The 12,454-nt window shown below is 46.3% G+C and overlaps 1 protein-coding gene across 2 annotated transcripts in view; it reads left to right on the forward strand.

Moving 5' to 3' along the window:
* USB1 (U6 snRNA biogenesis phosphodiesterase 1) overlaps positions 1-12,454 on the forward strand; it is a 304,701-nt gene that overhangs the window by 140,631 nt on the left and 151,616 nt on the right. For both annotated transcript variants that reach the window (XM_069654466.1, XM_069654474.1), the window contains exon 4: positions 5,228-5,281. In XM_069654466.1, the coding sequence (XP_069510567.1) occupies positions 5,228-5,281 (54 nt within the window). The remainder of the gene's footprint in view (positions 1-5,227; positions 5,282-12,454) is intronic.

The following is a 12,454-nucleotide window of genomic DNA, read 5'->3' on the forward strand; positions in this document are numbered from 1 at the left end:
ACTGCAAGAGTGAGTGGGGCGCCCTGCAGGGACACCCGCACCAGAAAGTAATGGCCTTCTGGATCTTTCAGTATGCCCTCTTTTTCGAAGCCAACATTCCTCGCTAACAAAATGGCCACCCCTCTCTTTTTGCCCTTGTGGGACGCACAAAAAACCTCCCCAATTCCTCCCCCCGCATTTTAGGCTCCTTCCCCTGTGCCCAGTGAGTCTCCTGCAAGAAGAGAAGGTCAAGGTTCGCCCTTCTAAACTCCCTACAGACCAGGGACCTCTTTGTCGGGGTGTTCAGGCCCTGTATGTTGAGGGAGCCCACTCCCAGGCCCGGCAGACTTTCAGCCATAATCTAGGTTTTCTTCTCTCTCGGTCAACACCTTCACATTACCCTCTCTTGCATGCTCCCTTAGTTTTGTTTTGTGCTCCCCCTCTCTCCCCACCCCTCCCCCGGGTGGGCCTGAAACGTTTCCCCAACTGCCCCCCATTCCCAACCCCTAACTGAGCAACCCCAACTTTTGTGTACCCCCCCTACCCCTTCCCCGGCATCCAGCCAGTTAGTTCTGCCATCGCTAGCTTTTGGCCAAACCACCAGCCTGCCCACTTCAGCCAGGCGATCGTTGTAAAGCTTGTCACTTTGAGCCCCCCCTGCCCCCCTGTTGCATCGTCCCTTCTATGGACCCCTTATACTTGCTGTTCGTAGGGACACTGTTAGTGGTAGAACCTCTGAGTCCTCACTCGTCTGTCCAAAAGATGAAGGGTCGCCCCCGTTCTCAGTCCTCAAGAGTCGTTCCGTTCTCCGTCCTTCGCTGGTGACGGTGTATTCATTTTTCTGAATTTCCTCGTGCTAGTTTTTCTTCTCCTGTCTCCCAACGGGCCAAGGCCACTTGGTCTGCCCTTTTCCGGCCCGATGGGCCCCTCCGGGAGTTTGAGTCTGTTACGTAATCTTGGATGGCTCCCCGTATGTGGTCTTCCGTGATCAGAGTTGACCGTTGACCCATATATTCGAAAGCCAGGGAGAAGGGGTAGCCCCATCTGTAGCGCGCTCCCTTCTCCTTGAGCAGTTGCGTTAGGGGGCGGCACATTCTGCGCTTGGCCAGTGTATAGGCGGGGAGATCCTGGTAGATTGAAATCTGAGCATTATTGTAAGTGATCTCCCGGGCCTTTCTGGCCTCCTCCAGCACTTTTGTCTTTTCCGAATAGTAGTGGAACCGGACCAAGATCGAACAGGGCCCCCCCGCTGTACCCCCCTGCCCTGTACACCCTATCGAATGTGAGTTCCGTTGTCATCTCTTCTGCAAACAGGAGGGTGATAACATCTCGCACCGCTCGGGTGATGTCTCTCTCCGTTTCCTCTTCCAATTCGGGAACCCCGAAGATTCTGAGGTTGTTCCTCCTTTCCCTGTTTTCGAAGTTATCCATCTGCCGGGCCCGTTCCTCGTCCCTCTTCTCCCGGGCAGCTAGCCTCATGCCTATTTGTATATCTTGAGATGCTGTTGTAGATTGGTTGGTCTCAACCTGTAACAGTCTGTCCTCGACCTTGTCCACCCTTTTGGTCAATTGTTTCGAATTTCTGGGCGATATCAGAGCGCATGTCCCTGATTTCCTGCAGGATCAATGCAAAGCCCCGTTCCATTGCCGCTGTGGAAGGTGCCGGGGCCTCCGACTGGGCCATTTCTCTATTGAGGCTCGTACCTTTGCTGCTATTTGGTGCCGCCTGGAAGCGATATTCCTGCAAGGTTTCTCGCCAGTTCATCTGGTCCCCCCCCTGCGCCCCGCCGCTGAGTTCACCGCGGACCCAGCAGGGACCCCTCCCAAGTCAGACGGTGATTTCCTTCCTGGGGTACCCCGAGGGGGCTCGTGAGAAGGGGGGGAACCGGGGTGAGGTCTCCCCCCCACTCGAATGAAGTATGCCTTTGCTGCTGCAGGGGGGTCGTTATTGGGCGGGCACACGCCCCACCGTCACCATGTGGGGGCCTCACACCCAGTCCAGCTTTGCTGTGGCAATCGGGGACTTCTTTTGGTCTCGTGGAGGTCGTTGTGGTCCGATGAGTCCCCTCACCTCAGCCCTCACTCCTATTGAATGCGGCTCCCCTGTTCTTCTGGGCCCTCCATGTCGAGGTGCAGGCCCTGCCGCATTGCGGGGGGCTCCCGCCTGTCTGCGCGATCTTCGATGGGCCCCTAAGGCCAGCGCTGAGGAGTCTCGTGGGGGCCCACCCTGCATTTTCGCTCCTGGTGGCGTCGGGCTCCGGCACCTCCGCCCCAGTCCCCCGGGAGCCGGCCTCCAAACAGCGTGCCCTCTCTGTCCGCCGAATCGGGCCTCTGGCGTGTTATGCTCGGGGGGGACGTGAGCCCGCTTCCCACTCTGTGGCCACTCCTCTGGTCTTTTGGGGACCCTGTCCCTGGCCGTGCCGCTCCCCCAGCAGGTGTAGGGAGCTTGTCGAGGGGAGGGGGAGGTCCGTGCAATGCGTCCACGCGGTTCCGAAGGGACGCCCCTCCTCCCTCGGCTCCACGGCCGCCGAGGCCTCGCTTCGCTTTACAACCGGAAGCCTCGGGTCTCTTTCTCTGGGGGGGTCACCACGCCAATCCGTCGAGTTGGGTCCGCCTGGGGGGGTTCGGGGGGCTCAATCCCCTATAACTGCAAGGCTTCGGCGGGAGCAGTACACTCGGGCAGCCATTGCCTGTGCACCCCCTGGTGGCCTCCGCCTGCCAGGTTTTTAACTGTTCTCATGGGGCCTGGTATTCTGTCCTGCCAGGGCTTGCCCAAACCTCTAATAGTTTTCTTATTCTCCAGTATTGGGTCCTTGACCCTTCTCTCTTGACACTTGATAATCTTACGCCAATTTCCTTTCACCCTTCCTCTTGATTTTCAACCTTTCAATAGATTCCCCAATGTCTTTTATGAAGGGTTGACTTCCTTCTTGGAAAACTTTATTTGTGATCTTGAGTTTTTGGTTTTGGTCTTTGACCAATGCTTGCTCAACTCCTTGATTTATCTCAGTTGTTCTCTGTGTTATAATCAGGGACTTTATACAACGTTGGCTCATTCACTTGACTTCTTTTCCATATACATTCAATGTCATTACTACTGGATTTAGACAATAGATGTTCATTTGTTCGATTTCTTTTCTGTGAAGTTTTAATGTCCATATTATTGGCTTTTAACAATGCTTGTTCTTTCATTCGTTTACTTAACTCAGTCGTGCAGAGTTTCGCCTCTACGTCTGTTTCACGGTACATGCGCTGAAGCACCAGAGTGTCCTTATGGTTCTTCCCAGGCGCACTGACCCTTCTTGGTGACTTCTACGTCCTCTGCTGTGTGAGGGCTGCCGGTTGAACCATGTTTTTCTCGTGGTGTCTGCTCCAACCCCTTTGAGTCTGCTTGCTGCTTCAGCCTTTACTCTGGAGCTTCCGCTGCTCGCAACCTTGCGACCACGGTCTCTCCGACTAGGACTTTTCACCACAGGATTTCTCCGGTTCTCTCGCCTCTGTCTGTCCACACTGTGCCATTGCTGCTTCCCGAACAGCGTTGGGATCCAAGCAACTCCATCTTCTCAGATATCTCTCGTTTTTAAAGTTCCCAGCATTGTTCACATGATGAAAACAACTAGTATGCGTCAGTGGTTTCTCTGTGGGAGTAATCTTCATTACTCAGTTAATCATCTTCGTCTCAGTACATTTTTGCTGACACACATCACGATCAAGGGTTTTGCTTACATCTTCCACCATACAATATGACATAAATATAGGGGATAGTGAAGAGTTATAGTTGCCATTCTGACCCAGAGGGGAATTGCATGTTTTGAATAGTGAAGTCTCGTCTTCCCAGGGTTGGTCTCTTCCAAGGTAGTCCTCCCACAGATAGCCACCCCCAGGGTTGTTCTCGGGTGGCTTCTGCCCTTCCCAGACCATCTGGGAATAGACTTCCCCCTATAAGTTCAGGTTCAACACACAAGTCGAACCTGGGTTGGTAGCTGTAGGCCACGCTGTCTGAGGCAGACAGTACCCATAGCCATATATGGCAATATCTTTATCCCAGTCACTCTCTAGGAAGAACATTATGTTGGGATTGGATGGGATTTGGACATGGGTTAAGAGTAGGAGCCTTGCACCCCTCTGGAATCAGAAAGCCTGCCACTAATTTGTGGAATGGTGGATTGTAGCACTTAAGCACCGAAATACTTGGGATCGCAGTCTGTTAAATCTGATGAAGCAAATATTTAAAAAAAATACAAGGTGGAGCAAGTTATTTGGGTGTTCAAGACTATGCGAAATGCATGTGGAGCTATCATACCTTGATCCCCACAAGATGGTACATATCACATTAAAGACATAGGCAATACACGGCCAAAAAGCTTACTAAGAGCACCTACTGATTCTTTTCAAATATAGGTTGCAAGGAGGGGGATTGGGAAGCCTGCACAGAGACTCATCCAGCAGTCATTTGTAGCATTAAAGAAGTTGTGGAAATCTCATTACCAACGTTTATTTCAAAAAGCAAACCTAGTCAAACGGAAGTCTTGAAAAAGCTGGCCAATTCCCAACCAACTTTTCGTAAAAAGAACCTGGACTTCCGGATTATTTCCAGATCTATATGAGATGATTCTGTAAGGAAAATGTAACATTAAAAATTATCGGGAGACATTGATACACATATGGACATCTTTTGAAAAAACAAATAAACCAATATAAAGCTAAACCATTCTGAAAGATTGCTAACACAATTAAGTATTTCATATGTCAAATGGATTCCCTATGTCAAGGATAATTTAAAAAAGAAAGCAACTTATTCTAGTATAATTACCTTAATTATTGGATCTATTGGAATTGAATAATATATTATAAAGCTAACAGGACGATATTAACATTCAAACAAACTTATTGGAGAAAAATGAAGTTAATGATTGGAATTATCGTAATTGAAGAGTATACTACAATGTAAATGAGGGTATAATAACATTCATGAGACATTCACACCGTCACTTGTGTGTGTTGCGTATTGCCCTCTTTAACAAACGGTTATATTTATCGTTGGTGCTCTCTTAGAAAACAGTGTGCTTTCTCATCTGACAGATTGCTGATTAAATAAGTTAAATAGGGCTTCCGGAACTCCTCCCAAGCACAGGGTTGTATTAATTTGCAATGCAATCCCTCTGTTTGGAATAAGTGGCTGCTTTTCTTTTTTTGTTTGGTTTTTTTTAATTTTTACCCATGTAATCTTTTTTTGTCTCCGTAACAGGTTCTTTTGTGTTGCAGACAGACTGAAGGCTTACACAAATCAAGAGAAAAATAGGTACGTCTTTTTCTGTCTTTCTCTCATGCGCATATTGCATATTGTTTGGAAACCTATGTCCTCCTTTGGTTGGAACATTAACAACTTCACATTTCTTAAAGGTTATAACTACCCCATCGCATTTCACAAGGGGAGTACTTTACTTTAGGTGAACTTGGGCTAAGTAAAGTCCTGCTTTTGTTTTAGTGGAGGGAATACACAAACGGATCTTACTGTAGCCTTGATGGCCACAAAAATCAGACTGCAGGCAGCTCACTACATTTCTCTTTTCACATTTTGACTGAGTGACCAAAAGAAGATTTTGTGACAATCACTCAGTTCGGTGAAGACCAAAATGTTTTTTCGTAAAATGTTGCGAACGTAGTAAGGTTACATTTTATCGGTCTCTGAAGGATAGAAATTTGGACATAGTGGACTCATAATCTTTAAGTCATTGGTTTTGTAAATCTATTCCTTGAAAAATATTCTCAAACTAAGATCGATAGTAAGGTTGGAGCCTGTCTGGGGTCATTTGAACTTGCTTTCATGGAAAAATCAAAGCAGCCAGAATTAGGCTTCTCCACATAATGTTTTGTGCACCCTAAAATTCACTTCTTGAGTTCTCGTTTATGATTTATCTGGAGAATCATCTACTTTTTCATGCTCCTTGTTCTGGAGAAGGCCAGGATTTTGGCCACTCCATACCTCTAGGCAACAGTCATGTTTCCATAAATCAAATAAAAGAAATACCTTGCCTGAGAATTGTGGCGCTGCCAAACATTCGTAAGTATGACAGCTTTGTGTGTTGTGTGTAGTAATGATTAAATCCCAAGACACATTATTTCTTGTTCCATGTAAAGGCAAGAACACAGTGCATATCCCATTCCAATGGTTGTGCAGGAAAGGCTGTCCCCTCTTGATAAAGCATATGCTTTCTTTCTAAGGGGCTGATCTTATTCTCTAACTGGGCCTGTATCAGTGGTTTACCATTGTTTTCCATTTTTTTTAAAAAAATTAGATCCATGTCAATCAGGAGGTTGTTTTGTTAATTTAATGTCACATGATGTTGTATAGTGCACTAGTTCTTGGCGCATGGCTTTGAAATAAAGAAAGAGTGAAGGTTGTGTTGGAGTATAATCAGACGCAAAACAATAGGTGTGTTCTATGGTTTTGTGTAGATTTTGACAGTGACACTAGGCTGTGTTTTTTCCAGAGGCGAGATGCCAAAATCTGTTCCTAGCCAGCTGTGGGATACCGTCAGAGAGACTGGTCTGGGAGGAGGTGTATGAATCTTTAGGTGATTAGAGCTATAGATGTTTTGGGGAGTGCAGTGAGCATTTAACCTTTTGGTGGCATTAAATGTGGTAGTGCTAAAAGGTGTAAGACTGCAGTGTATCTGGGGATCACTTTATGTAGTGTAGCAGTAATAGTAGATTGAAAGGTGAGTATGTTAGTTGTGTGGAAGGAGGAAGTTGGGGAGAAGTCCTATTGTTTGGAGTTTGACTTTTGAGATCCTGTTTGGAGATTATATGCTAGACCAGGGTGAAAATGTGCAAGTTGCAAGCTACTAGCCATCTATGAAAAAAGCAATTGCCACCTCAATTCTAAGAGAGCACACTATTTCTTCCTAGGCCAAGAGTCAGTCATCACTACCCAGCGGCTAGTGGCAAGTGCTCATTTTGCATCCTGTGGTAGACTTACCCTTTGAGGTTTCAGTTTGTCGATGCACTGAAATCGTTGATTCTGTGATGTTCGTATTGCTTGAGACATTGGAGATTTTTGTTCTCGTTTCCATTTCATGACGATTGTTGCGTGATTCTAGATTTGGAAGGTCTTGAATTACCCAGTTTATCTGATGGGGGTTTGGGGGGTGAGATTACATTAATTCGGTATGGTTTATGTTATTGGGCGTGCAAATGTTAAGTCGCAGTGGGACAGATGGCTTTACTTTGTGTCTTGGTGTAGAGTGGACGTGAAGGAGTTACCGACTGTTGCCCTTCTGGTCTTGGCCTGGCCTCATTTCCTGTGTCTGACAATTGAGGGTTGGAAAGACTGTCCAGATTGAGTCTGGTCTTGACAACGTTTTAATGTGAACATTGTGCAGTGGTTTTGCATGCATGGGTCTCCTAGGTTTTCTTGTTTTTGGCTCTACTTCTTTGGTGCATCTTCTGGTCCAGTACTGTGATGCTTCTATGTTGCAAGGCTCTGCTTTATCTGTTTGTTTCTTAGGTGGACTTTTGAATAGTCAGATTTTGTGAAGGCCTGTTAGTCTTCCTCTGTGCGTAGATGTAATATTTCGAGCTAAAACATATCGCCAGTGCACAGTGCATTCTGGTTAACTCAGAGCCATAATGTACATTTGCTTCATGCCTCAGTGGAGTCTGAACTTGCTATAAACTATAAACATATTTTCAGAATTGTTCGCACTATTTCACTGGAAAACATGTTTTCAAAGTTATTTGTTGCTTATGTTAGTTTGCATTGCTTATCCAAGGGCACTTTGCGTGAAGCGACTGGGAAAGCAGGTGCCGGCTGGTACTTGATAAAGTTTCCATACCGCTTTCAAAAATAAGGCGTAGTTACCGAGTTGCATTTATCCTGCTTTCATGTGAAAGGGAAGGGTTCTGCTCCTTGAGGGTGTCCAGGCAAAGTTTAGAATCAATAGTTTCGAATAACAAAAGTTCTGAAACAAAAGTACTGAAAATAAAGTTTCGAATGAATTTTTTTAATATTAAACGGTTTATTTTAATTTAGTATAGTTAAATAGTTTTTTTTAAAAAAAATTATAATAATTTTGAAACTTTTATTTTGGACACTTTTGTGTCGGAACTTTTGTCAGTCGAAACTTTGACTGTCGAAACCGTCACTATGAACCCTCCTTGAGGTTACCGTAGGTCACTCCGGCCATGGGCATACAGGGACTGCGAACGAGCAGGGACTCAGGTCGGAAGTTTCTAGAGAATGCCACCCTGCTTTTTGCGGCGTGCTTGAAATGCGGGGCATGGGAACGGTCGGACAGAAAGCTTCATCTTGCAGAGGGGATGCCTTTCTCCAAGCCTGTTGGCTGCTGTGGTCTCTTTGCCTGGCTGTTTTCTGGGCTTTTCAGCTGATTCTGGTGAGGGCATTTTTTAAAGTTGCGCCAACTGTGATGTATTTTCTTTAGATTTCTTTCCTTCGTGTTATTCATTTATGAGTTCTGTTGCATTTATTCATTCAAGTATGCTTTTTCATATAAGAACCAATCTTCCCTTTAGCTGAGTGTCTGTATGTGTGAATCATTGCTTAGCTGCGTTCAAGGTTTTTCATTCAGTGAATTGGTGAGAGAAAAGATATATATATATATATATGTCCGTGCACTCTTTGAAATTAAAACAGTAGACAGCTATGCATGTGTTGCATAGATTGGTAGCCAGGAATGAGAATTATGATCCTCCTTGATGTTTCCAGTTAAAGTGTGGGACTGGTGCTAGAGACATGTTGATGGATCAAAGCATTCCGACATGCATGTAGTGGATGAATTTCATCTTGGTGTATTCTGGACCCATTCCCTGGAAGGTGCATCATCCATAGAAAGGGTTTTTAATTGGATTCTGCATTTTACAAGGAGCCATTGGGGTGCTTGATGTGGTCCCATCTTTCCGTTGTTCGGTGGAGTGTTTCCCATGGGTCGGCTATTTTTATATTGTTTGCTCCTCCTCTTCAGTGCCAAGGGGCACATAATGCTTTATTTATCCTTTGATGAAGCAGAGTGGGATCAACAGCAGGCTGGTTCTACAAGTTGGATTTATTGGTGGTCTTGAACCAGAAAATGATAACGGGCAATGTAAAAACACTGTTCAACAACAGAACAGGATGGCTTCTCCCCCTTCCCAGCCTATAAGAGCTATTAAGGCCAGTTAAATAGAGTTCAATAACATCCACAGGATACGCCCCCCCTTGAGTTTCTCTTAATAGTCCAACAACTTCCACTCGGAATCTCTCCTTGAACGGCACTGTATGGGTTTGTAGGTCTCAGATTGGTTCCCTTCTTCTAAAGAACAGTCATTCTACAATCTCTCACAGTCCTATGGATTTGAGTGTTCTTGACATTTCTGTCTGGTCTCCTGGCTCTAGGTCATTTGCTTCTTTTCCTGGGTTTTGCAGAAGGCGTTTACCAAGGTTTTCTAGGTGCACCGCGTATGGCTGCACATTGGGGCTCTCACAATATGGAGCTGTGGGTAGAGCAGGCTTGCGTATCCCCAGTAGTTCCATTAGGGAATAGCTAGTTTAGTTTTAGCTTTGACTTTTTCACCACCTCTCTTTCTCAGGATACTGGCTGTTAAACAAACACCCTAACCTCTTCTAACTCCTTATCTATTGCCAGTGATCTCATTACCACTATGAGTGGCGCTTTCCTTTTTTCCTAGCTGCCCCTCTCTACTCTCCTGTCACTTGTCCAGCACCTCCATGTTTTCACTTCCAACTCTTTCTATCTTTCATTCACTTCCTCCTGGACTCTGGTTCCCAGCTTGATTTCTTCGAATCCCTGATGTAGTCTTTGCCATCAACAGTCCTGTTCCGAAGAGGGCCCCTCTCTACTCTGCAGCCCCATACTCTTGTACCACTCTGGTTGTGTTTAGATTCCTTCTCCTGCGTTCTACCACCTCCTCCTCTGTTGTTTTCTCTGCCTTCCTAATGATGTTCCTGCTGCCTCCAGGTTGATGCCCTTTATTCTCCAGTCTCGCGTCTCCCTGCTCACACTCCTTGCTAATCTGTTCTCTGGTTTTCCTTCCACCAGCCCCTGTAACTCCTGCCAACCTCCCTTTCACACCCTCTGCTCATCACCTCTTCACAACGCTCATATTCTTGCCCCCCACGTTTCCTCCCTGTACTATCTCTTCCCACTTTCCTCAGCCAGCCTTCTGCCACCGCCCTCCTTCGACCTCCTGTCTCCTTTCCGCCACACGCTCTTCTCTGCCACAATGCCTCTTCCCAACTTTTAGCATCCACATCCCAACTAAATGGTTTTCAGCTTTTAGTGGAGCCCTTGCTCTGCCTTCTGGGCTGTGTTTCCTGTGAACTGGTGCACCTCTGTGCAGTAATAGGTTTGTGATCATGAATGGTTCATTTAAGGTGCTCAGATTTGTTCACCCGTAAAACAAGTGAGCCATGGCGCAACGTGGACAGAAAATTAATAAAGCTTGTCCACTATTTTGGAACTGACATGAGCAGCGCACAGCTCTTTTTCACAAGACAGCTGCAACATCTATGTTCCCCTGCATGCTCGTGTGCAGCACGCAAACAATCCTTCTGCTACAATGAGTCATGCATTCCTTGCTTTCCCAATGGTCTCATCTGGATATGTAGTGGAAAAAAACCAGCCTTTAGAACAGCACTGCAAAATACACATAGGGCATCCATTGAATGCAAAGGGTAGCGAGGGCATGGTGGGGTGGTCAAGGTGTGTAAGGAAGGCATGGTATCAACAGTAAGATGGGCACAAATGACCACAGCTCAAGGGTGTTTATTGAACTTCATAAAAGGATTTGAAAAAAGCCTACCTAAGCCTAAATCTAAAGATGGGAGATGGCTACAACCATCAAATAATAACACAGTCCTAGTGGTGTCTTGTCAAAACAAAAGGGCCTATACTAAAAAACCTATTGCCAATCCTTACCTCTGGATACAAATAGTGTGGGAAACAATGTTATGTAAAAGAAACAAGTGTTCAAGAAATTATATGTCAGGGTATTCTCTGGCTTCTCTAGCACGAGGGTACAGTTCAAAATTAGCATCAGGGCCTCCCGTGCCCAAGTCTCTTTGCCTTTCAAAGTCTCTTCTTTCAGAGGGCCTGATGCGACAAACGAGCAAGCTATTTTCCTCTCAGGATTTCACACTCACTCCACTTCTCAGGTGATTCACTATTCCTCTTGGAACCCACTCAGCCGGGCTCAGATCCCCTTTAACACAATGCTCGTAGATTTTTCATGTAACCAATTTCGCAGGTTGATTCATGGTTCACCCCGGGCCCCCCCTCACCTGGGGTCAGATCAGTTTTAACACAATGTTCAATCAGTCTCCTGCACCGGACTCAGTCAAATTTAATTCACTCCAACACAAACTTGCTTTAACCCAAAGCTTTCGATTGATCTACCTCGTTCGCGCTTGGCCCAACTTTTTCTACTTTGTTATCCACTTTCTTGGCAACATGAACATCGAAAACTTTCGATTGTGCACCGAATTTTGCTTGACCCGCCACAGAACCACTTCGATGCACAATTCTTTGCCACTCTTTCACCTTTGTCAACTCTCAGTTGTATACCTTACAGAGACTTTTGAATGAGCACACGTGCACTGCCGGACCACTCTGTCAAAGGTATTGTATCTTGGTTTCAAAGTTCAATCACTCCTCTGTTGTTCAATTATACTCGCGTTGGTTATCACATGCATTTCTGACACTGTTCCCTTCAGAGCTCACCATACAATGTTGCCACTTGCAACCTTGGCTTCAACACAGACTGTTCTGTTATCGGTCTCCCCAACTCGCTGGCTGTGTTGATTTCACTGGTGCTGCTTTGTTGTAGGAGCCAAGGACAGTACCACGGCAGCAGGTGATTCTCCCCGCCGTATCAACCTGGGAGGGCCCCTGGTACCTCTGACACACAATGCAGGATTCTTCAGCCTGGTTACCTGGTTTTACGCTTTCTATTCTCAAGGTTTCGTGAAATTAACGGTTCTTTGTCGAAAAGGTCAAGGGCACTTCCCTCCTTGCGATCCCCTTCTGTTTCGCTGTCTTTCTCCTCGTGTTAAACTGCCATCTGGGAACTTCTGTTTTTCTTTTGTGGTTTGCCTCGCTCATAGTGTGCTCTTGTGCGTCACCTTTTATCCGTGTGGGGAAGTGTAACGGAAGTCAGGTGTACGTGATGGTCAGTAAAAGGGGGTGGGGGTGAGTTCCTAAGTATCCTACCTGGTAGGATGGGGTAAAAGTGTTACAGGGAAGGGGATGCTGCGTCTCGCCATTCGGTGTCCCACTTCCACTCCCCGAAGACCCCTCAACCAGGCGATCCTCCTGCACTGGTCCACCCCCAGGAACTGGATCCAAAAGCGATGGCCGTGTCCTGGCCACCTGGAAGCCTTCAGGTTTCCCCATGGGGTCCTGCCATAACTCATCTCCAGGCTGCTTCACGCCCTAGGTTGTATCACCTGAACACTGAC

This window comes from Ambystoma mexicanum, chromosome 1p, assembly GCF_040938575.1.
Source record: "Ambystoma mexicanum isolate Mex_15411 chromosome 1p, UKY_AmexF1_1, whole genome shotgun sequence".
Taxonomy (NCBI): domain Eukaryota; kingdom Metazoa; phylum Chordata; class Amphibia; order Caudata; family Ambystomatidae; genus Ambystoma; species Ambystoma mexicanum.